Genomic DNA, 26,547 nt, shown 5'->3' with positions numbered 1-26,547 from the left:
CACCACCCCGGCGGGGCTCTCTTATAGTAACGAACTGGATTCCAAGGAAGGAAAGCGTAGCAGAGGGCGGCGGAAAGTTAGGTGGGCAAATAAGGTTGAGAAGTTCACAGGGGTCAAGTGAATGCAGCTATCACAGGACCGGGTTAATTGAAGGAATATTGGAGAGGCCTTTGCCCTACAGTGGGTGTAGTCCGGCTAATAATGATGCCCAGAAATATCACCACAGGCATAGGATCAAGATAGTGAGCAGAAATGTGATGCTCATCTGTGTGAACTCCAAACCAATGGCATTGCTTGAGCACACCAAAGTGGTAGACTCCGCAGTTGAATACGTCAAATCAAAAAGTGAAAAGCTTTAGTAAAACTTAATGTCCAGTTATGAAATGTAGAAGCAGGCATTCCATTTGCTGCTAGTTTGTTGCAAATTGTAGGTCATTTAGTTAAATGATCTGTACATGTTTCAGCTGTTTGTCATGTATTGCAAGATATGTATGCATAGTTAGCAAAGCCTTCAACCTTGAATAAAAAGTAATCAAACTGGATGTCTTTGTACGTCAGAAAGTGAAAGTTGCCATTATTAAAACTATTCGAGCCTAGAAACATGCTCTAAAGCATATTTTCAGTGCTCCAAAAGGCTTAAGCCTGCTTCCTCCCCTGTATTCACTAATATATATCACTTTAAAGCCAATGGTCCCAGCTGTAGCTCTTTTTCACAGCAATGACTGTAGCTTGAGCTGAAAGTTGCTGCCAGTTTCTACCAGTTTGTTGAAATTTACCTGCTGTTGGCAGCCATTGGAGCGAGTGCCTAAAATGCAACACAGGAAACCGCTTGTGCTGTAAATGGTCCAAGTGGCACGGAGCGAAAACATGGCGCAGAAAAAACTCTGCTGCCATGCAGAGCAAAAAAAAAATGATGCTTGGCAAGAACTGCAGTTAACATCACATAGTTTCTTTATTGAGATAAAACAATAGTGCTAAATACATCTCAAGTAGAATGTAGCACTCACATTTATAAAAAGAAAGCAAGATGCATCAATCTATTCTGCTAGAAGTGGCCCTTGTTACAATACAAGGTGCACTCTAGGCACATAGATGTTAACAACTAAGGCAAGGAAGCAGCAACAGGACTAGTATCTGAGTCTTCTCTTAAAAACAAGCTATACCACCTTTAATGTGAAACCTGCACAAATGTCCTTCAGATGTCTACATGTAGAAAGACATCAGCACCACCAGTTCTTCACCTCTAATCTAGAACCCTGGCTATAGACTGTATTCAAGTCCATGCTTGTTGTTACATGCTTAATAAAAATTTTAAGTATTCTTCGTTGAGTGTGTGGACAGACAATGCTAACTTCAAAGTCAACACTTCGTACAGAAGAGCAACTGCACAAGCTAGTCAAGAATGCCTCTCGGATATAGTGGTACTTGCTGCAGAGAGTACATACAATAGCTACAGGAGGACAGGTACTATTTGAAGAAGTATATATGTAGCTGGTATATATGTAGAAGTAGAACACACCGAGAGTTAGCATTTCCAGTAATGACAGCTGTGTCTGATACTGCATCACAGCATGAAAGTTCCAGCTTCGGCCACGCATGTCTTGCATCAGGATGTTTGCATAACAAATTTAGGATTTCAGGCTCTAAATTTCTCCTACAGCCCGGCGTTTCTGCTTACATTTGTACATATTATATCCTAGGCAACTAAAGGTCAACAAAGTGTTGATATGCGAAATAGGTGACTAGATTCTTCATAAATCAGACATTGCTAAGGCAATGCAACTTGCAGAGTGTTGCAAGTAACTGATTGTTAAGCACATTGCTAGGACATTTGTTTATGAAAATGGCACGTGGTTAAGCACCCTCACAGTGCCCATGCAGAGTTTGAAGAAAAAAGAAAGTGACTGCAGCACCACATTCAATGTGCAAGAGAGCAAAATCTCTGCTGCCGTACCCAGTTTCACACTCAGACCATCAAGCTGCCCAGGCACTTCTAACACATTCCCATGTACAAGGTCGTCCATTCTTATCACAAGCAGGCGAACATGCAGTCGCTCTTTTGAAAGTGCCACTACGTCTGAATCGGTAGTACATCGCAGCAACTTGGCACATGCGCAGAAAAATGTGGAGGCAATGTTGCTTCAATACATGGTTGGGTCGGACACGATGGCTCTTTGAAGAGGGCGACCATCTTCTTGCGTGCTTGTGCTAAGAGTGGACGACCCTGTACCTGCTATCAAACATATTTCGTGACAGCTGGGTCATTTCCAATGAAGCTTGGTTGTTTGAAAGTGTCTACATATCTAACATTTCCATTTTAGTCATTGTTACCTCATCCTCACACAACATAGACCGTAACAATGAAAGCGCTAGCAGCTTGTTAGAAGTTGGCATCTGTTCAAAGTAATACAATTACATTATAAATAATAAAGTTTCTACAAACGAAACCATGATATTTGAAACATCACAGTACGTTTTCATAACAGCTCACAACCTTATCTAGATGCATGATGTCTCAATGTTCATTGCGAGTGCAGGATCACATAAGGCCCACGAAAATTCCCATGAAGTTAGCACTTTTGCTTGGTTACCTGTTGACGTAGTCAATTCCATACAACATCCATGGAGAAAGGTTGCTCACTAATTGTGACAAGCACTTGGTACAAGCTATATATGTATTTTAATCAAGTGGCACACAATAATGAGAGCATTTTTTGGTCATGCATCGGAAACAAAATTGGCTTTGCCAACGTGGCAGTATTGTGAATCGCACAAGCTGTCTCATGCACTGGTGACTACGTTTATGCTTCGACTCATGCTCGTTGTATGCTGTCAATGCGCACAGAACTGACATGCCGCATAATGGCGAGGATTGTCTTTTGTAAACGCATTTTACAACTTCTCTAGCATTGCATCCGTAGGGAATGAGAGCAAAGCACATCTTATTTTCTTTTTTTGTATGTGATGACAACAGTAATATTAGGGCCCTCTGTACCTTTGAATTTTGCTGTTTTTATACGCTATCAAATTTTACAGCCCTCTGTGGTGTTTTTGGAATTCAGGACTGGTCCAGAGTTGATGAGAGTCACATCTGCCACACCTGTGGTGTATGTATATATAATATATATTTGAGCGAGTCTGAACAGAGTGGTAAAAAATTTCACTGCAGTTTATGTTATTTCCAATGTCTCTCTCACATAATCTGCCACCTCTGTCTGCTTAAAATTCAACACCACGAAAACAGATACTACAGTTATAGCTACTCCTAAACTGAAGTGCTGAGACTACATGGCCAAAGTTAATTTCCCGTGTGTTCTTCACACACTCTTCCGGCAGACAAGAAATAACAAAAGCAACAGACTGTATTCTTTTTGTCTGCTGGTGGTACCCGCGCATGGTAGTACAGCGCACACGAATGATAGATACGCTGGCCAGATTCAAAGTTTAGGTACCCCACTTTTGCCGACACCCTCGCTCGTGTCGCGTGGCCAATGACACCCATCGAGACGAAAGGGCTGCTGGCCACTGCGGGGAGGGAAAGGGGAGGTGGCGAGGAAGGGCGTTCTTGGAATGTGGCCTCGGAACCGGGCGTGCTTCTACTGGGACTCCATGACGTCCCTGCTGCCGTCGACGGAGGGCATGTTGTCCGCGTTCGACCCTCCTTGCGAGCCAGTGGATGTGAAGTCAGCGCCTCCCTTGCGCGTCGGGATGTATGACTTGATCTTGTTGAAGAGGCCCCCGACGGAGGCCAGCACCGAGGGTTGCTCCTCTTGTGTTTCGATGCCCATCTCTGCGAATTAGGCCGAGAGAGAAAGGATGGGGGGGGGGGGGGGGGGGGGGGGGGGATTTAGAGACGCATAAGGTTGCCTTGAGAGCAGACGCGAAGCGCCTTTAACGCCGCCTTTTCATTGTGCGAATATTTTTTTAGATTTCTGTTGTTTAAATGATTTCATTTTTAAAATTATTACTAAAATTATTACTTGTAACACCAGTGCACGTCCCAAACACGCATTAGTAAGTCATACGCACCACAACGCGTTCACTCCATGGGTGCCCCTCTATGGCTTTATCACGCTTGGTATCAACGGTCATCATCCGCGGTGTATGCGTTGCGTGCCCGTCTGGCACGCAGAGAACCTTGATTTGAATACGAACGGCAACAAATTTATTTCATTTGATTACTTCTATTTCTGAACTGCATCAATTATAAGAACCTCCTCGCCAATTTCAGCTTCATTTGGATCCTTATCCAATTCGTTATACAAGCAAAATTTATTTCAAATGTTGGGTACGTGTTTGAAATTCCCGCACTAGGTCATGTGGTTATGACGTCATAATTCTGCCGCGCAACCACGATTACTACGACGACGATGTTGCAGCGGCGCGTGCTGTCCCTTGGTACCATACCCACGGCTGTCTGTGCCAGCCTCGGCAGCTCACACGTCGTGTGCTATCGAACTAGACCTGTAGCTTCGCTCAGGGCGCGCGCTGGTCATCACGAATCGCCCTTATTTGTTCGCACACGCCACCGCTGCTTACCTGTCTCTGTACGTGCCTCACGCTGCCAAAGAGATCCATATCTGAGGTCATCAATGAACCGTCGCAGCTATCTCGATTCTATGAACCTACGACCCGTTCCCGCCGCTAAAGCACGGAAGATTGATCCTGTCGTGGGAGTCCTCTGCTGACCGAAATTGGACAAGAGCCGGAAAAAAACTCCGCACTGCGTGTGCATCTTAACTTTAGTCCGCGCGTGTTTTCTCTCGCTGTTCGTTTTCAATCACGCACAAAATAGTCCTATAGATATCTCTCTCCGACTGACTTTTCCTACCATCCACGTAACAGGGGCGCGTGTGCGCATTGTTCACCCTTCTAGCACTTCAGCACGCCAACTGTATTTCACCCGCGGACTAATTTTAATGAAGCAAGACACACGAGCCTCGTGTCCAAACCGTTCATTATTTTTCCTGAATGCTGAAAAACAATATTCTATTTCCTTTTAGATATACTTCGGTGAGCGCACTTACGCACATATATGAACTCGACAGAATGTGGATAGAGTTGATTGTTCGAAAGAAAGAGCGAGTTTTGAAAAGGAAATCGTTGATCGGTTCTCGACTGTCTTCTATACGTTTTCACTCTTTCCCTATAATAGAGGACATGGCCGAGTTCATGTAAACCTCGCTCATGGCCATTTTGTCGGACACAGGAGCACTGGACAGTATAGTTAATAGCTTCGCTAAGCAAAAGTACGAGTTCATGTAAACCTCGCTCATGGCCATTGTGTCGGACACAGGAGCACCGGAGAAATGACAGTATAGTTAACAGCTTCGCTGAGCAGAAGTAGGGAAGTTAGGTGGGCGGATGAGAAGTTTTCGGGATCAAGTGGATGCAGCCAGCACTCTTCAGGGCTAATTGCAAGGATATGAGAGACCCTTACCCTGCAGTGAGATATAGTCCGGCTGACGATGATGAAGCAGTGCAATGATATACTACACTATACTTAAGCTTGGCTCACAAAAGGTTTCGAAACGTCACGCGCGAAACCGAGGGATGCATCTATAGTATCTACTGACATTCACTGCCAGCAGCTCAGACCTGCACTGCGGAAGGTTTTGCTGATGGTAACGACCGGCGGCTGCACTGAAGAACCTTGAACTAGAACTGAATTGGAAGCACGTGTACTTTAGTGCGCGTGATAAACTTCGCATGCTCCAGACACAAGGAGGTTGCAAGCGCATCGATCAGAGACTGCTCTGTAACGGAAGCGGAAGAAGTCGCCGTGGCTCTAGCGGTGGCGGAAGGCTTTCCTAAAAGACGGTCACTAACAATTCTAACCGACTCTCAAATGGCTTGCCGGAATTTTAGAGACGGCAGGGTGCACAAGGCCGCCATGCGTATACTCCTTGAGGCGGCTTGTGATGAAATAAAAAAACGCTGAAGGAGTGATCAGACCATACAGCACAGTATCATATGGGTGCCGGGACACGCAGGAATGGCAGGGAATTAAGAGGCGGATCGGGTAGCTCGAGGATATGTACGGTGCCGAGCTCCCTGACCATCCGATCTCGAAGAACCTACGCCGGTGCCTTGCGAGTACTCGGCGATACTTGCATATTATAGGTTCTCTCAACATCTCAACAACGAAGAGGCAGGTATATGGCGAACATAACACTACAGACAGGGACGTTCTCGAATCTGTACGAACGAAACATTATTAACCCCACGGCACATCTGCCCTTATGCCCGTGGTGTGGCGAAAAACCCACGATGTATCATATAACATGGACGTGCCAAAAGATTGACGTGGTAAACCAGGTAAACGTCATACTAAGACCCTAGTGCTGAGCAATGGGATGCAATACTGGCCAGCGACCGCTGTGAAGACCAACGAGGTCTGATACAGCGTGCTCTACGGGCGGCGGAAGCAAGTACGGAGCCCCGGAATAGGGACACCAACCAGTGTATAAGGCTCTATAAAAGAAGAAACCGCGAAGAATACCCTGATCAAATAAAGTTATTCAATCAGTTCGCAGGCAGTAGGCGGCCTTCCAAACGCGATTCGCACTTGCAAAATCAGAGGCAGAAAAAGAAAAAAAAAACTGGGAGGACACTTAAGCTCCGCCTTTTATGGGTACACAAGGAGAATGACGCACCAGTGCCATTGATTCACAGCCAATGATTGACATTCACGCATTTGGAAAGCAGCGCTACTAATGCGCTACTCAAGCGATGAATCCAAGCCGAAAGAATGCCAGCCCGCGGCTCCGGCCAAGCTGTCGAATGCCTATAGCTGTGGTGATATTTAACGGAATAACGCGTTCACTAGAAAATTCGACGTTAGAGCTGTGAGCGAAGAACGAAGAATCGCAAGCATGGCGCTGGCAGGCAGTAGCTGGCAGTTCACAATACCGCACACTGACCGGGAGTATAGAGTTGCCTGACGTTGCATTTGGCAGGATCTGCCAACTCGTGTTTCTCACTTCAAATGGGATATCAGAATCAGCCTGCCAGGACCCTTGCATTCTGAGTCATATCCGTACATTCACATATATATATATATATATATATATATATATATATATATATATATATATATATATACCGGGTGTCCCAGCTAACTTGAACCAAGGGTTACAAAATAATATATTTGAGGTAGGTCAGTGAAACCAGTTGCATACAACTACTAGCCTGCTTGCGCACTACAGGCAATTTTTTGTTTTGCAGTTAGTTAATTGGCTAATTATGTTAATTTTTCTAATTTTTTAAATATTCACCTTAGACCAAAAATGTGAATTGGAAAGTTGTAGAGCACCTTCAGAAACCCCCATTCCATTAATTGCGATAAAGAAAGTCTCGCGTGTATCTTTTTTCCGGGCTCAAAAGAAAGCCCGCGAAATACAAATAATACCACGTGACTAGCGCATTTGAGCGCAGCGATCGTGGTGCTCTCAGTCGTGGTTTGAGCGAACGAAATAAGCTGCAGCCGTGACCCGATGGTCCCGTTGCAGCGGCAGGCAGAAATGTTGGCGATGGTTGGAGCGAGCTCGAGCTCGCCCGTCGTCACCGCGATCTTGGCCAGGCCTGTGTACCGCAGCAGCCTACATCGCGACGGGCGGATGACGATAAAGAACCGGCAAATGAAGGTGCAGCGCTAATTTTAGTTGAGTCCCATGTCATCTCGCCCATTTACCCAAACCAAGCCTGTATGCGCAGATTCAGTGGCTGATACCTCATCGCTCATCCGTTTGCCGTAAAGTTCGCTGATTGGAAAGAAGGAGGGTTTGTTAGAATCCCGGTGCTGTCGGCTCGCCGCTCTCGGTGATACTTGCACCATCACATGGGCCGGCTGTCGGACGCGGGCGAAGAAACCATCGCAGGCCTATCGGCCTGCCGCTTTAACGGGGCAAAGGAGACACGGCCGCAGCTAATTTCGTTCGCTCCAACCACGACTGAGAGAACCACAATCGCGGCGCACAAATGCACTAGTCACGTGGTATTATTTGTATTTCGCGGGCTTTCTTTTGAGCCCAGAAAAAAAGATACACGTGAGACTTTCTTTATCGAAATTAATGGAATGGGGGTTTCTGAAGGTGCTCTACAAGTTTCCAATTCACATGTTTGGTCTAAAGTCGATATTTAATCAATTAGAAAAATTAACATAATTAGCTAATTAAGTAGTTGCAAAACAAAAAATCGCCTGTAGTGCGCAAGGAGGCTGGCAGTTGAATGCAATTGGTTTCACTGACTTACCTCAAATGTATTATTTTGTATCCCTTGGTTCAAGTTAGTTGGGACACCCGGTATATATATATATATATATGAAAGAAGCCAGCAGTCGGCGAGGCCAAGGAAAGCATTGGGGATTGTACTGTGTCTTTTTTTTTTAACTTTTTACTTCGATAATTACATAAATTAGTAATCTAATCTGTTTAGGGGAAGAGAATTAAACACAAAGTAGAAGAAAAAACAACGTGCCGATGGTGGGAACCGAACCCACGACCTCCGAATATCGCGTCCGGTACTCTTCCAACTGCGCTACATCGGCCGCTGTCCCCCCTGCTACTTTCTTGGGTATTAATGTTGTCTGTATACGGACCTCGCCCTCGCTCTTGATCACGTTCTACGTGACGCTGGCGGTAACACAGGACGTTCCACGTCCACCGCTATGGCCTCGCCAGCTGCTGGCTTCTTTCTCTCATGTATCATATCGAGCATCCTCATTTCCCTTTCATTTATCTCTCTCTCTCTCTCTTTCTATATATATATATATATATATATATATATATATATATATATATATATATATACGGCTTGATTGAAGCGGGCCTTTACGTGTTAAGCTTAAGTTTTGTGTATGGTTTGTGGGTGGAGGGCTCTGCAAATTTCGACCACCTGGGGTTCGTTAACGTGCGCTGACACCGCACAGCACATGGGCGCCTTGCGTTTCGCATGCATCAAAAAAGCGGCCGCTGCGCGCGGGATTAGATTCTGCATCCTTGGACACAGCAGTCGAGCGGTCCTCACCACCATGGCGGGGAGCCTAAACGCCTCCCTAATTTTTCTGCAGCGATTTCCTTAGACGCATCCCCTGCAGGGGAGTCTTGTTTTCTAAAGTATGTACCCCATTAATTCGTGGCGAATTTTCAGTTCATGGAAAAATCTTCACTGAAAAAAAAAAAAAAAGATAGGAAACGTGGTAATGTGCACTTAAAGCCTACGTAACACATCAAGTGAAATCTGCTCAAAATTTTGCTAATACAACAATATATATATATATATATATATATATATATATATATATATATAGGTGTGTTCAGAAAAGATCGGTAATCTAGGTCCCATGACCATTTGTTACTTTCGATGAAATTTAATGTGCGGTGCGCAAATGTCTCGACACAAAGGAATGAACCTTAGTTTTGCAAGATACGGCGTAGTTTTCTCGGCAAAAACATCGTATATCACTAGAAGTGGAAAACGCCGTTTTTGAAACACCAAAAAAATTGCAAGATTGGAGACCTGCTGCTTCCGCACCGAAATCTTGTCATCTATAAGTTTTACTCACTATATTTATATAACTTTTACTATTGTAAAAACTATTATAAACCTGCTTTCTTACTGCAGTTGATTTAGTAAAATTCTCAAGCTTTGCTTCAAGAGCGACGCACTGCAAAAATGTTCATTCCCGACCTCACTTACTGACATGATGCCTTAAGTTGTTTGCACTAAATCTTTCTCTATTATGCGGGTTGCGCTCTTAATTTCACACAAATATGGGAGCTCTAGATTGCCAGCTGCGTTCTCCAAAAGTCATCAAAATAGTCCGAAATTTGAAGCTGAAAAGGACAAGCTTAGCCTAGATGAAAAAAGAAATCTATAACAAAATCTTTCTCATGAATCGTCAGTACCCCAGAACTATTACGGAATAAAAAAGTGCTGCATTATGTTCTTTACAATTATAACAATAAATATAAAACTGAGCGCTTGTCCTAAAAATTGCCAATATTCTGCCCTACATTCTATCACGACACAATAAAATGCTGCCACTGAAACTTTTGTCTATATTATGCAGGCCTTGTTCTTTATTTAAAAAAAAAAAAAAACATTTTGAAGCTCTAGAATCGTACGTTCTTTCTCCATATTACCTTGAAATCGGCCCGAATTCTAAAATATAAAGAATGAACAACTTTGATTGGAACTTTAAAAAAATTACTCCAAATTCGATTTTTATCGGAATCTGCTAAAAACAGTCCTAAGTACTTGATAAATGTCAGGCACTAAACGGTACTGAATTATATAAAATGAAATATACAAATAACAATAAAGCTGAACGCATGTTTTTAATCTACAGAAGTGCTTATGGCTTCAAGTAGGCGTCAAAACTTCGATTTAGTATTTGCAGGATTTAGCTAGATTTTGTCTTATGCATTATCCAAAGCCTTCGCAATGCTTATAAAATCTTTTCATGCTTATTGGCAGGGTTGAAGATAGCTTTAAATGGAATAAATACACTACTTCTGACAATTTCATGGAAGAACGCAAGTGACGGTTGAACTTTTTCTCCATCCCTTATTTATTTATTTATTTTTTTTACTGCGAGGCGCATAGATGTTCCACATAGTTCTTAATTATATTATTTCCTTTCTCTTTTATACAAAAAAAAAAGAACAATACTCTATTTTTTAAGGCCATTTTTATAATGTGCACCTAAGTACAAACATAAGCAAAGATCTTTACAGCGTGACAGTTTTGGTGAAATTTTATATATTTTTTTCATGGCAGCAGCACGAATGAGCCGAGATGACTATTTTTGCCGATAGAGCTATCTAGAGAACTCGGAGAAAACGCGAGCCAACGGGGAGCGAACCCGCCCTTCACCTAAAGTGGACCAATGTGGTCTGCTTGAACGACGGGAAGGGGGGATGCAAGCGACAGAATTGAGAGAAAGTATTTGAATATAGGTTCACAGAACTATGCTGCCATAGAGTTTCGCGCTACACTTCTTCGCCTCTTCTTCCAGTGCTCGCGACGGTTTCGTTCCCTGCGCAAATTGGCGGCACGCGTCTGGCGTCGAAAGGCTCGCGCCGCTAAATTTAGCGTTCCAGCTAGCGACCGCCGAGCGTCAGGGCCGCACGTGGACCGCGATTTTTCCCTTTTTGGTGCCGGCTGCTCCCCCTCAGAGAAGGCCTTGCGAAGAAGCCCCCGTCCTGCTCTCAGGCACTCTGTCGATATTTAGATTAAGAAAACAAAAACAAAACAGCGGTGTTCCTTGCCACGTAAGCAGGGCGGGGTAGCTGACAAGCGCAGAGGCTTATTATATGGATGATGCCAAAGAACTGTACTTCATGCCACGTGAGCGCGCAAAAATGTTTGCCAGCCTCACGTGTGGCAGAAAACGCCCTGGGCCAGTTTCCCCCCTCTTCCCCCTCCTCCTTTTCATATCCTTTTCATATCATATCAACTCAGCACGTGCGTATTGTTTCCTCTGACTCGATAGTTTGCAGACTCGGGCCAACTGGCACACAGTTGCAAAACGTATAGTACACCATTCGGAAGCCGGAAGCCGCTTATTCGAAACGGACAGGGACTATGGAAAAAGGAACTACCGGCACTTCGAAACAGCGCCACTGTAAGCAACAAATTTAAGTAATGAATGTTTTTGACAACAAATTATACCTCAAAATATATGAGCTCACTGGAATCAAGCTTAATGGAACCAAGCTTAACTGGTTCGTAAGCAGCAAGACTCTCTCTTGCACAAATGTTACAACGAAAGAATTCGTTGTCCTCACATGCAAAATGACAAGGGTCACTTATACGTGCCAAAGACTACTCAGTTAGCTCGGCCCGTAGAACTGCCCCAAGAATAAAATGGGAGTGAATCAGTAGAACAAAATGCGAAAAAGAAAGCAGCCTCATTCAATCAAGTGTAAAATGAAGGTGAGCAACTCTCCACACTATGCGGAGTAAGCGAACGGAAAGACTATACGAAAAAGATACGATGCTGAACTGAGTACGAACGCACTAGCACTGCGGTTCCGGCAATGAAGGGGTGAAGGCTGTGAAGTGCGCGTGGCCCCACGGTAACGTTGATTATCGCGATATCGTTACGTGTTTTATGTACTTAAATTATCACATGATCGGCGCTTCCGTGTTCAAGCACAGATAATTAAGCGTTTCTTCTTTTTTCTTTCACGAACACCGCAACCGCGCTAGCGAGAACGATTGACACATCCGCTGATGAGGACTTGAATCAGCCTCAGTACATGACAGCATCAATGCGAGGACGAGAACTATCAGGAAGGTCGCACTAAAAGCGGTTGACCGTGGCACGTTTAAAACATGGAAATGATGCAGTGCCGCTTACAGCAATCATGGGTGGAGCGCTTTGCCGAGAGGAGACTGCCATTTCAAGGATGTGACGCTGTGCGAAATAAAGCATGTATTTCCACACGATGGGGTTAGCGATCAGAGCCATCGATTGTAGCTTGTCAGTCTACTCCAACCACGCAGAATTTTTCATTTTTTCTATCATTTTCGGCGTCAATTTGCTTTACGAGGTCGAAATCAACTGCAATGGTCGGCCTGGATGTGAACTCGATCCAGCGCTACATGTAGGTCAAAATTCATGTCTTAAGCACAGAACCGCATATATGACGGAAGAGCGGTTTGACCAGCAATGTGGGGTCAGTGTCACCGCACCGAGTGAACGGTGTTTTTTTTTTTTTCCCTCCTCATAGAGACAGTTAACTGTTCCGGCTCGTTAGTGTGCCCAGGCAGTTGACAGTATATTACCAATCACGATATACCACCTGCTAATTAACGCTGTTAGTGATGCAGGCACAGTGTTGCGTTTCTGTTAGAATTTTGTGCAACACAGCTGTACAAGAATTTCCAAACGCTCAAGATCATCGATTAAAAAATACTATGGCGCTATTAGACCGAAGGAGAGACGCGGATAAGCTGGCTATAACTTCCGAGTAACCATACATGACACACACCATCCATTAATGAAGGACACTGCATGCAGAAACGATGCTGGAAGCTTTTTGCATGCGCGATATAATTAACCATGCGCAAGCCAGGCACAAAAGCTCGTGTACAAAGAGCCCCGCGGGTTCACTGCTAAAATCATAATGAACAACCTTTATCGACCCCCTCTTTTTTGGTCGGGCCGTCCGCAGCATCGATTATTTCTCAGCCTGGTCGGACGCGCTAGTGCGCGAAAAAGCCGGGTCATATCGCAGGAGGAAGTAGATATCTTATGCTCACGCAAAGCTGTTCTTAATCGGTAACACTCTGCAGCAGCTGCATACATAGCTTAGATCGTCGCTCAATGGGCGCGATTTTTCACGTTTCTTCGTTCTTTAAGCGGTCTCGATTATTTCAGACGACGCCCCGTGGGTTAGGGTGCATTGAAGAATAGCATGGTTGGATAAATTTCTCAGAGTTAGGCTTCCCTAGTGGTTACGGCCTCGTAACCTGCGGGTAACAATGCACTGCACAACTGTCATGTTACGGCACGAACTACGGCTTCGTTATTTCGATTTTTTTTTTTAATTTCGTGAATCGGAGCTGGGTAGTTAAATAATTTTCCCCATCGCTCCTAGAGAAATATTACACTATTGAGTTGTGACTACAGCTGGCGGACAGAGGGGCCGGACCGATCACACAGGACGGCCTAGACGCGTTAGACCGAAGTTCATCAGAAAGGCCTCTGAGTCAAGTGCCTGGATCGATGAGCGCAGACCCGGCTCCGAGTTTCGGTGTGAAGTGTCGCACAACCAGGCCACAACTCGGACATGGGAGAAGCCAAGAAAATAAGGAGGGCACTAGGTGATCATATTCACATCCCCGGTTCATTTAAATAACACCAAAAATATGTGTAGCACGCATGGATGACCGGGATTTGAGAAAATGATTATGTAATCCATGAGAATGTTTTACGCGGTTGCGGACAATGCAATCATGTTCTCGATCTGTCGAGATACGTCTTCGAGGTGGTGAGGCACAGTGGAAAGCAGAAAGCCAAATCACGGCCATATAAAGCATCGATGATGAAGCCACGTTACCACGGGATTGACTTCAAACCGCCTCTGCAGGCGGTTTTTATCATTCCTCTAGGGAGAAATCCCGCCTTGACTACAAGTTGGCCGACATTTGGTGCACAAGCGTCGATGCAGTACTTCCCCAAACGTGACGAATTTACCATCCGCATGCTGGCAGAACACATCACCGCGGACAAAGAGAAGAATCTTAGCGTGACAAGGTGGACGTGAGCAGTACAATGACGAACACACTAATTTCACTCGCGGCATGCTGCTATGTCGTCGGCAATGCAGGCGACGCATTGAAAGTGGCACTTTGAGGGGCTTTAAAACGCCGACAGAAAATAAATCGGAGTATCCAAGGTCCAGATCATCATAGTTGGGCTCTAAAAGAGTGCTATAAACACGAAGACGGGCACACTTTAGATTGCTTGTTGCGCTTTGTTCTGGACCATACGAATTACGTAAAGTGCCCAACAGCTTTTGGTCACGCGTTAAAAAAAAAAAAAAAAAAAAAACAGTTTTGTTCTTTACATCAGAAGTGGCCCCTTTCTGCATTCTATTAAAGGGCACCGTTGCGTACGGATGCGACGAGCATGCCGAATTGCAAACGAAATCTTGCTTTGGACACAAAAGGCGCATTAACCTTTCGTGCGCACCTATTGGAGACACCCGCTCTCGAGGTACCTACAACGAATTAATATTTCATAATGCCTGAAAAGGGAAATACCGAAACGCATCTTCAGAAGAGTGGTGAAATGTCAGAGGACATCCATTCACTCACGAAACAAAAAATAATAAAGCGGATGAACATTCGCTGCGTGTACGCCCACCCGTGCTGGTAAGCAGAAACCCTCGGGCTTGTCCGATAATAACCAGACGGCGGACGCAAGCGCAACATCCTCTGATGCTCTGCGCTGACAGAAACCAGTGCGCGCAAGAATCGCTCGGCACTGCGGCACGCTGCCAAATGCCGTGACCTCAACACTTTTTCGCTCTACCCCTCATTTCGAAGATGAAGGCACCATTGGTTTAGGATAGCGAAGCGGACTACAGAGCATAACGAAGGTAACAGCCGTTTAAAAGGCCAACTCCATTTGGTAAAGCTTGCAACGGAAAGGAATCACATATGACACCTCTCTTTTGCGTTAGGTGTCGCTCGTGATTTCGTAACAAAACTGTGACGTAACCGTTCGAGACGTCATATGAGTTTGGTTCCCATTCAGCATCCATCTGCTAGTCATGCTGGGTGTAAGTTTGCGATAAGGATTGGAGCCGGCGACATATTCACCTCCGATTTAAGTGCAGGTGCCGACCTAGAATTGAGACGAGGCTCAGTGCGTCTTCCTTTCTTAAAAAAAAAAAAAAAAAAAAAAGAACGAACCACCTAGAGACGTTTAACATTTCGCCAACAAGGCCAAAAATTCGTCACGAAAATGAGTTGGGCGCTATCACGCACATTCTTGAGGAAAGACTGAAGCGTCCTCCTAATTTTTTTGGCTAATCAGCGTAGATAACCATAACCTCAAGATTCATTGAGTCATGCTGCCTATTTATACGCACAAACCACGGTTTTGCCTGTCGCACGCTACATACGATGGCGCTCAGGAGGAGGCCTCAAGAAACGTGGCGCTTCAGACGCTGCACCTTTCTGAAACTAGGATTCAAGATTTTACGACACTGCCACTTTCTCGCTTGCAAGACGCAGTTGTTTGCCGCAAAGAATAATAATAATAAAAAAAAAGCCTACGCTTCTTATGTGATTCAACTTTCAGTTACGTCGTCTTTAACGCGATTCGTCTGCAAAGTTAAAGTAGACCACGCTGGCGACGATAACCGTTATGTAATGTTCCTTTTCTCAAGCAAAATCAAGAGCAGTCGCATAAAGCGAACGCGCTTTCATAAAACTGTGGCATGCGTAATGGGGACGCCGCGCGGATGTAAACGGAATCAAAGCATCGCCCACCGCAATTCCTGCCACAGTAGCCGAATAGGCGTTTCACTACGAAAGAACACCTCTACTTAAAGTGAAATAGGAAGAATAGATGTCTCCCCACGTGTGATGGTTGCGCACACCCTGGAGAATAGGATACAAAGCTTCTGCACGTTTTCGCCATGTCGATTCCGACAGCGTGCATTACTGATAGACTTATTCCGCGACAATATTAACCTCAACCCGAAATCAGTACTTGCACCGAACATAATCTGACGAAATTACTGACACACATATTGTCATGAGAGTATATTGATGTTTCTGTAGTGTTCTGTGGTAACAGCCACCGAAATTTATAAACGTAAAGAATGGTGCATTAGTCAATGGCATTGTATCAACCGCAAGAACCGAATCAGCCTAACCCTTCTCGCTTTCAAACGCACGTCATTTTCATGCGCAGGCAAAAGGCAGAAAGCAGACTCACATCTCATCTTGGCCTATTTTGCTTTTTTTACTTCCGATTTTCAAATGTCAGAAGGTGCGCAACCTGGCAATTAATGCAAGTCAAGCTAGTTCGACCTGCTGCAACCTGCATGCAGCAATTCGCATCGGTTTACAATCTCAGCGAACGAACGGGCACGGACGAAGGAGCGCTGCGTGTTCCATCCCCCACTCCTCCCGAGTGAGCCACGGGCTAGCATAAACGCGAGCCCGGGCGCCGCGGCACAAGAAAAACGAACGTCACCTCGGTTCCTCTTTTCCTCCATCTTTTTCAGGATGATGGCTTCCCATTCAGCGTCGCTGGAGACCATCTTACGCAGCTTGTCCGCCCACGTGAGGTCAATCTCGCCGCCGAAACCCTGGTCCGCATTTCCGACCGACGCATCGCCCTCCGCCATCTTGACAGAACCCGCGGCTTGCTGCAGTGCCGTCAAGCCCGCCCTCCCGACGAACAGCCGGCTCCTCTCTCCCTCGGGCTTCGCTCTCTCTTTCTCTGGCCTTTCCTCCTCGCTCGTCAATCGAAGCGGGACGCGCGAAATCCGCGCAGCGACTGCATGCTGGGTTTCTCGCTGCGCTGACCCGTGCTCATGGCAGGCAAGCAAAAACTGAGACACGATGCCAGCGCGGCTGATAAGCCTATGGCGCATACAGTTTCACTGCAGAAGCTGCAATGAACGCGGCCTGGAGCTTTCTTTTTTTGAACCGACGGACCGTTTCGGGTTTTGGCGTGCTGCACCGAGCGACTCGCGGCACCTGCGTTCCTGGCACGCCGAAAAGCACGAGCTCTGGTCATCATTTGTTTCAGAACTGAAGCGTGCAGCCCGTTCGCAGCCGTTCAATAAATGGGTCGTGTGGCTTCAGAACGATAACGGCCCTATTGAAACTGCGGAATGAAGAGCCTATTATCTGGAGAGGCAAGGGAAGCTATCATTGGCATGCAGCTTAGAATGGACAAATCAAATATCGCGAAACCGCTGACTGCGAAAATTGCCGGCTGTGTATCATTTTGGATAACGCCATGCACCAAAACGTAGCGCTCAGTGAAGAATATTTGCCTTTTAATCTCTTCATGAATGAATGAACACACTCCGTCATCGTCGCATATTTTTGGTACTAAGACAAGTACGGCTTTTCTTACAGGGAATCAACACCGTTAATTTACTGCTGTTTCTTTTTTTTTTTTTTTACGTTAACTCCGCGACAAATTTTAGATTGTTTGGACATTCGCCATAATTAAGCTCCACGTTTGAATCACTTTGCCTGCCTTATATGTAAGTTTCATGTTCGTTATATATTTTTTACTTGCAAGCTACATTTGAACGAAGCGTCACGCACTTCCGGCAGTCCCTGACGGTAAGTCTTGGCGAGACAGCGCGACAGCAGGTGGCCGCGTTCAGGAGCAGCTGCTCTCTTGTCGTCTGCAGATCAAGCGCCGAGCACGCACAATTCGGAGCATTCACATTCATTCTGTTTGATTTCGGTTTAGCCATTGGAGAGGGAAGGCTTGTCGGTACCGAAGAAGACCATTGTACAACCGCCCTGCACCCAAGGGAAGGGGGTGGAATGTTTCGTTTTGGGAGACAAATGGTTGGCGAAACAACAAAGCCAAGCAAAAGCGAGAAGAGGAATTTGAACCGCCACTGCATTGCATGCGGGCGCAAGCGGAATAGCCAGATTCAGGCTTTGCTTTCTTCTAGTCAATGGCATGAGTTTGGAACATATCGCGCAGACGAACTCTTTTGTTTTCTTAGTTCCGATGGAGGACTTCACAACTACCACGGCGTCACATACATACCATGATAACGTATAGACGCATACCCACCACCCCACCACTCCCTGAACACAAGGAACAGCGCGATCTGAGAACAGATTCGCTCTAATTCCTATACAGTGTTCTGCAACTTTATCGAACCCCCTTTTGAAAAATTCCCCCGCCTCAACCGAAGGTGCGCTGAAACTGTGCACAAAGCTTGCGTGTTGTTGTCCCCTTTTTGACCACGGCCGCTCAATGGAGGCGCAGAGCGGCCGTGGTTTGACCATGGTGCTTACTTGGTTTGGCCGCGCATGACAAGAAACCAGAGCCGTCTGCGACGAGACTGAGGAGCAAAAGACGTAAACAAAAATGTTCCGCTGAATGGCAGCAGTGCCGCCATCTAGCGCCATTACAGGAACGTGCCATACTTGCCTCGACGCTTTTGAACCGCAGCGCTTTCCTCCAGCGACGCAAGGTGACGCCACAGCTGCCTTTCGCTAGAAACTGCGCTGGCGTTTTTTGCTCCTCAGTCTCACCACAGACGGTTCTGGTTTTTCATCATGCGCGGCCATACCAAGTAAGCACCACGGTCAAGCTTAATTCGTAAAGGAGGGGAGAACAACTCGCAAGCTTTGTGCACAGTTTCAGCACAAATGAACCTCCGGTTGAGGCAGGAGAATTTTTCAAACGGGGGTTCAATAAAGTTGCAGAACACTTATTTCATCCGCTACTGCACTTCGAATACACCCCACACTGCACCCTTATCTTACCGCACCACCTGGCAAGACCTCACAGCTTACGTATACGCACCACCTCTTGTGGGCCTGCACGCATCTGCTTGCAGTGAGTCCCATCCCTCTCTTCTCAAGAGGAGACCCTAGTAGCCTCCAACTAACCGACCAGTCCAGGCTGATCGACCTGACCAACCAAAAGGCGGATAGCTCCTAGAGAGCTGGGAGTCTTCCCAGTTGATTCATCATCATCTAGGTAATTTATAATTAGTTTCCTCACTCACCTGTTGCGGGTTCAAAAGCCCAGCGATGGTTATGACTTCGAAGTTCTATACTGCCACCTAGCGTTGCCAGGTGGCGCACTAATCTTCAAAAAAGACGATGACGTCGGACTCGTGCTAGCGTTCTGCGGCCAGAAAAAAAAAAAAATTCTTTGCTACCCAATTCTTGGCCGATCCCCCTCTGTGGGTATGTGCCGTAAGTTATTTGGACAACAACAACAACAACAACAACAACGTTTGCTGACTGCGCCTGGATCCAGGTATCGGACCGTTTCTCTCCAAGGACTGTGCGACTTTCGTTTAGAGCTACGTGATAGTCTGGTGGAGCGTGTGCTGGGTACGACTAGCCCATGCAAGAAACCCCTCCAGGCAGCAGTTCCGCGAGCCGTGCTCCGATTGACATCCGGTACACCGCTTTAGCCGGAGGCTCCAAGGACTCCCTCTGGAGCTTGCACTATCAGAGACCGCCATGATAGCACCCGCTGTTGTTCCTACGCAAGCAGCCAGCGCTACGCCAGCCCACTATACCTTGCAGATCCCGAGGGTTCTCAAGTCGTTTCACGGGAACCTTTTCGAGGATGTAGAGGACTGGTTCGTTCACTTCGGACGTGGGCCTGCCTTCAACCAGTGAGACGACACCGTGAAACTGCGAAATGTGTATTTCAGCCTCGAGGATGGAGCGCGTACCTGGTTTGAAAACAGCGAGGACGTTTTAACATCATGGCGAGAGTTCCGCCGTCGCCTGCTGGAGGCCTACACCAGCGTTGATCACCGCGAACGAGCGGAGCGTGCCATCCACTCCCGCGCCCAGCTTCCGAACGAAAGCGTACGTCGGGGACATGACGTGCCTCTTCAGACGAGCTGATCCAGCCATGCCCGAGGAAAAGAAACTGCGTCACTTAGTGCGTGGAGTTAAGGAACAGCAACAGCTCTTCGTGGGCACCGCGCGCAACCCACCAACGACCGTGGCTGCCTTCCTCGCCGAGGCCACAACGATGGAAAGGGTTCTTCAACAGCGTTCCGCCACCTATGACCAGCCCGTGCATGCTACTGCCGTCACATATCAGTTACCCCTGTCGGACACCACCCCGATGAGCTGCGTGAACTAATCCGTGCGATTGTGCATGAAGAGCTGCAGCAAGTGTGCACCTCATCGCAGCCTACGCTTAGCTCTTGTCCGCGAGGAGGTGCAACAGCCGTTCCAGGGCCCTACTCCTGCGATCGACACGCCACATCTGTCTAATGCATGATGCAAATGAGGAATTTAGAACATACACTGGAGATAAAAAACCAGAATTAGATTCAGAATTTAGCGTCGGGGAAATTAAAACCGCATTAATGATTACGAGGCGAGGAACGACACCGGGAGACGACCAGATAACGGTCAGCCTTCTGGACAACCTCAATCATCAAACTCTACAAGATTTTACGACTTACATTGATTGTCGGGACTCGGGAGTGCTACCGAATGACTGGAAAACATCCATAGTGACGTTCATCCCCAAGCCCGGCAAAAAGATAAACACAGACAATTTAAGACCAATCTCCATTAAGCTCATGGAGACGGTAGTGGGGCAAAGGCTGTCCGACTGTTTGGAACAGCATGAGCTCCTGCCGCCCTCTATGTTCGGCTTCCGACCACATTTATCAGCGCAGGATGTACTGCCCCAAATCAATAGGCAAGTCGTGGATCCCCCTTTCGGGAGTTCAGGAGACAGGGCTATTTTGGACCTGGGTCTGAAGGGGGCCTTTGACAACGTTAAACACAGTAGAATTCTGAAAAATTTAAACGCCACCAATTGCGACGAGAAAACATTTAGCTACATAAAAACCTTCTTAGAAAGTCGGAAATTTTATATTAGTTTGGGCAATGAAAAATTCGGACCCATCGAGATGGGAACCTGAAGAACGCCTCAAGGAGCTGTTCTCTCTCCGCTGCTTTTTAACGTTGCCCTCATAGGCCTCCCAGAGAGGCTCAACGTTGTGTATGGTGTACGCCACGCCATCTATGCGGACGACATTACTATCTGGTCGTCCCGGGGCAACCTAGGGCAGATGGAGGAGGCCATCCAAGAGGCTGCCTCAGTAGTAGAAAACTACGCTCGGGAATGTGGTCTAGAGTGTGCTCCGAATAAATCAGACCTTTTGCACATTGCAAAGCATAAAGACCCAGAACAATACATGCACATTTGCGTAAACGGCATTCTGATACTAGAGGTGAACACACTTCGGGTATTGGGATTACGAATTGATAACCGGGGTAATAATGCCACAGCCCTTAAAAAAATTGAAGTCCACCTGCGAGCAAATTAGTAGGATGATTGGCAGGATATCCGGCAAGCACGGTGGACTTCTTGAAAAAGAAACCGTTCGCCTGGTTCAGGCGTTCGTCTTTAGTCGTGTGGTGTACGTGGCGCCTTACCTCAAGTTGAGGAAGAGCGACCGTGGGACGCTAGATGCGATGATTCAGGCGGCGGTTAAAAAGGTTCTAGAACCCTCGGCCAGAGCGTCTACGGAGCGCCTGCTCCAACTTGGGATCCATAATACAATAGGGGAGCTGATTGATACCCACAGAACAAGCCACATTGCTAGGCTGTCAGTGACCAGCACCGGCAGACATGTCCTCCTAGACCTCAATCTAGGGCTTCTCCCCACCACAGAAAACAGTGTGGGCATCCAAGAAATGTGGAAAAATACATGACGGTTAAGCCGCTCCCCAAAAATATGAATTGGGAGTATAATCAGGGGAGGCGTGAAGCCAGGGCAAAATTTAGACAAAATAACTATGGCAGTAAGACAGGCACATATTACGTGAATGCCGCGGATCCCACCGAGGATGGCATCTGCACCATTGCTGTTGTGCATGAAGGAAGGCAGGTAAACGGGCTCTCAGTAAAAACTAACGACGCGCTAATGTTGGAGGAAGTGGCGATTGCACTGTCCGCCACCCACTGCGACGCAGCCTACATAATGTCGGACTGGCAACAGGCATGCCGAAATTACGTGCGGGGTAAGAGAGCGCCACGCGCCCGCAGAATATTATTGACCCATAAGAAAAATTCACACTCGGCTGCTAGTAAAAAAAAAAAAAAAAAAAGACAGGTTATATGGGTGCCCGGTCACCAGGGGGTGGAGGGGAACGAGACTGCTCACGCGGCTGCCCGAGCGTTTCTACCTCGGGGTTCCGCTCAATCCTCCGGTTCTACCGAGGCAACCATACCAATCCCGCTCATAACTTATGCGGACATTACAAATTATTTACGCCTCTGCACGAGGGCACTTCCGGGGCCCGTCTCGCCATACTAAAACAAGTGGACCCGACATTCACTGGTAGGTGCAAATTCTGCGGGCAGTATGCTGACCTATACCACATGGTGTGGGCCTGCCAGCAAAATATAAAAATAAAAGCTATAAAACAGCCAACTAGGGAGGGCTGGGAGGCGGCCCTGTCCAGCTCGGACCTGGAGGCCCAGCGTGTCCTGGTCCAGAGAGCTCGGGCAGCGGCGGCTGCCAATGGCGTCCCGGAATAGGATCTGCCACTCAGCTCCACAACCAAACGCATCTCCCTTCCCAAATCATATTGCCGGGCTCTAGAGCAACTGCTACTGGAGCTTAAACAGTGCTTTGCGTCTTCATCGAAAGTTCGTCAAACGCCCCTAACGCAACACCGGATCATTACTTATGACGACGTTCGCCCAATCCGCCAGCAGCCTTACCGGGTTTCTACCAAAGAACGGGAAGTTATCCATTTGCAAGTGCAGGAGATGCTTGAAGATGGTGTTGTTCAACCTTCCCAAAGCCGTGGTCTTCTCCTGTCGTTCTAGTCAAGAAGAAGGACGGTACACTTCGATCCTGGGTCGATTATCGCAAGCTAAACAATGTCGCCAAAAAGGATGTCTACCCGTTACCACGAATTGATGACTCCCCGGACAGACTGCGGCACGCTAAGTACTTTTAATCAATCGACTTGAAGAGCGGTTATTGGCAAATTGAAGTGGATGAACGGGACCGCGATAAAAAAAAACCGCCTTCGTTACGCCCGACGGCCTATATGAATTCAAAGTGCTTCCTTTCGGCTTGTGTTCAGCGCCGGCAACGTTCCAATGGATGATGGACACTGTCCTTACTGGCCTCAAGTGGCAATGCTGCCTTGTTTACCTGTATGATGATGTCGTCTTTTTCGAAACGTTTGAACAACATCTCCTGCGCCTGCGGGCTGTTCTCAGAGCGCTCCATCCGGATAACCTTACGCTGAAGCCCCAGAAATGCCATTTCGGTTACAAAGAGCTGAAGTTTCTGGGTCACGTTGTAAGCGCTGCCGGCGTTCATCCCGACCCCGACAAGACCGCAGCCGTCGCCAGTTTCCCTACCACTACTGACAAGAAAGCTGTCCAGCGTTTTCTTGTTCTATGTGCTTATTATCGACAGCTTATTTTTGATTTCTCCCACGTTGCGGAACCATTGACGCGCCTCACGAGAAATGAAACCTCCTTTGTTTGGACTGAAGAACAACAGGTGGCTTTCTAATTACTCCGCCAGCGCCAGACTTCTCCTCTTGTGGACTTTGACGAACAGGCTGATACTGAGATCCACACCGACGCCAGCAACATCGGTCTTGGCGCTCTCCTTGTCCAACACCAAGAGGGCATTGAGAGAGTTATAGCTTGTGCTAGCCGCACTCTCTCGCTCTCTCTCTCTCTCTCTCTCTCTCTCTCTCTCTCTCTCTCTCTCTCTCTCTCTCTCTCTCTCACGTGCGGAACGCAATTACTCGACGACCGAAAAGGAATGTCTTGCTGTTGTGTGGGCCACCATGAACTTTCGCCCTTGCCTCTACAGCCGCCCCTTCAAAGTTGTAACGGATCATCACTGCCTTTGCTGGCTCGCTTATTTACGAGAGCCGTCTGGACGTTTGACCCGTTGGAGGTTGCGACTCCAGGAATATGACATTACCGTCGTGTACAAGTCGGGCAGTTAACACGAAGACGTCGACACGCTGTCGCGCGCACCACTCCACACTACAGGATCAGGACGCTTGCCAGGGTACGAAACATGTACTACTAGCCCCGGCTATCTGCCGATGTCAAACACTACGTCAAAAGCTGCCGTGAATGCCAGCGCCGGAAGACGCCACCGTGTAAGCCAGCAGCGTTTCTCCAGCCCGTTCCGGTACCCCGTGCTCCGTTCGACCAAATAGGGATGGACCGTCGCTGGCCGGCAACAAGTGGATCATAGTCGCTACTGATTATTTGACTCGCTACGCCGAGACCAAAGCGATTCCTCGTGGCACAGCTTTAGAAGTTGCTCAGTTCATGCAGAACGTCGTCTTGCGACACGGCGCCCCTTCATACGTTACTACTGACAGAGGGACGGCGTTTACAACTCAGTTACTCGACCAGATATTTCAGCTGATCTACACTAGCCACCACAAGACCACAGAGGATCATCCATAGGGCAACGGACTAACTGAACGATTAAACAAGACCATTGCGGACATGCTCTCAGTGTATGTGGATATCCAGCACAATACCTGGGATGAGGCGCTACTGTACGTAGCATTTGTGTACAACACGGCCCTCCGGGAAGCTACGCGCTTCAGTCCGTTTCGCCTCGTGTATGGACGTGAAGTCCAGACCATGCTTGATGCCATGCTGCCGTGCCCCGCTGAGGACGACCAGCTCTCACCAGACGCCGAAGAGATCTCCCAACGCGCTGAAAGAAGCCCGTCAGTTGGCCCGCTTGCACATTGGCCAACAGCAGGGCACTGATGCCCGCCGCTACAACGTTCGCCCCCGCCAGGTCGACTACAATCCCGGGGATCAAGTCTGGGTGTGGACACTTGTCCGTCGCCAGGGCGTGTCCAAAAAGCTACTTTGCCATTACTTCGGCCTCTACAAAGTGCTGCGACGCGTCAGTGCTGTTAACTATTAAGTCACGCACTATTAACTATTAAGTCACCTAACGGTGTCACGCAATCACGACGTCCTCGGAAACCAAGCTCTGATATTGCGCACGTTGTCCGGCTTATTTAAGCCGTACTATACGCGGTAACAGCTTCGCCGGCCTCCGTTCTGATTGGCCCGTTTTTCTCCCTTTGATTTTTTAATGAAACCTAGAGTCTCTACCATGCTGGTGCACCACTGCGATGCGATGTCTTTTCATTTTTTTTTTCAGAGGGGGGAATAATGCCCCCCTAGCGTTGCCAGGTGGCACACGGCTCTCCAAAAAAAGACGATGACGTCCGGACTCGTGCTAGCGTTCTGCGGCCGCGTTTGCTGACTGTGCCTGGATCCAGGTATTGGGCCGTCCCTCTCCGAGGACTGTGCGACTTTTTAGAGCTACGTGACGATATTATAAGTCAGGATGAGGGATTTGCATATATTCGCTACTTCCCTCATTATTGATGCAGGCTAACTTTAACCATTGCTGTGGATGGAAACAAGGAGCGATTACATCGCACTGTTTACATCCCTCCCGTGACCTATATGCTCGGCTATTAGAGCTGAAAACGAAACAATTAAAAGGAAATGAAATACAAATCATTTAGCGGTTGCAGGCAATCGAATATCAAGAAGTTATCCACGTAGAGTTCTGTCATTTATAACAAGAAAAACGCAACCAAACTAGAACAGTTCCTTTCATGAAGCTCAAAATATTTATCGCGCCAAGCAGGTCCACGACAGAATGGTGTCTAGTGGGAAATGCTCGATGTCAAACAGAAAAATATGCCGGTGGCACCTTTGTCAGGTGATGTGTGTTACCTATCGTTCCCTTGTTAGCGACAAAGTGGGCGTTCCATAGTCAAGCGCTTTCTGTAGCGTCCACAAACTCGTACGATAACTATGTGTTTCGGGTTCAGTTACTCAACTCACTCACTGGTTTCAGCATGAACACAGCAGTGAGCAGAAATATATTTCACATATCCGCAAGGCGGAACCCGTTTAGCGGTTCATAATCTTCTACACACAAAAACAGTGACTTCAACGCGTTGTAAAAAATCGCGCTGGATACAGTATATACAAAGCTCGCTCAAATTTCGCTCTCCAAAACCGGTCATTACTTTCCTGATAGCGGTAAATTCGTAGCGATAACAGAAACGAAAGGTCTCAATGTGTGAGTGAAGTTCGGAAAGCAGAAAAATAAGAGAACTACCTAAGCAAAATAGAAAAAAAAAAATAAAGGCCAGATGATGAAGAAAGGTAAGGCATTAAACAATTGCTTCCTATGATGTGAGAAATGGCGCGACATTGTATCCCCAAAATACATTCAATGGCCGAAGACTCATCGGCCGTTTCTCCACGCG

At 47.1% G+C, this 26,547-nt stretch overlaps 1 protein-coding gene across 1 annotated transcript; it reads right to left on the bottom strand.

Annotated features, from left to right (window-relative positions):
• Nucleotides 1-928: 928 nt before the first annotated feature.
• Nucleotides 929-17,271, bottom strand: LOC146199700 (uncharacterized). Its single transcript, XM_084595199.1, has 2 exons — nucleotides 16,727-17,271; nucleotides 929-3,790 (listed from the first exon to the last, which is right to left on the bottom strand). Exons 1-2 carry the CDS (start codon nucleotides 17,127-17,129, stop codon nucleotides 3,597-3,599), a joined length of 597 nt encoding a protein of 198 aa, XP_084451325.1. The 5' UTR covers nucleotides 17,130-17,271; the 3' UTR covers nucleotides 929-3,596.
• Nucleotides 17,272-26,547: the final 9,276 nt, after the last annotated feature.

The sequence above is a fragment of the Amblyomma maculatum genome, chromosome 2, assembly GCF_055883805.1.
Source record: "Amblyomma maculatum isolate TAMU_Amacu chromosome 2, ASM5588380v1, whole genome shotgun sequence".
NCBI lineage: Eukaryota > Metazoa > Arthropoda > Arachnida > Ixodida > Ixodidae > Amblyomma > Amblyomma maculatum.
The sequence above is the reverse complement of the archived record's forward strand: the minus strand, read 5'-3'. Positions and strand labels throughout refer to the sequence as shown.

Bases quoted from the DNA above. Each gene is read 5' to 3' on its own strand.
- LOC146199700 (XM_084595199.1), bottom strand. From the start codon at position 17,129: ATGCGCCATAGGCTTATCAGCCGCGCTGGCATCGTGTCTCAGTTTTTG. The intron at 3,791-16,726 runs GTGACGTTCGTT...CCTAATTCGCAG, and splicing joins GGAGGAAAAGAGGAACCGAG to AGATGGGCATCGAAACACAA.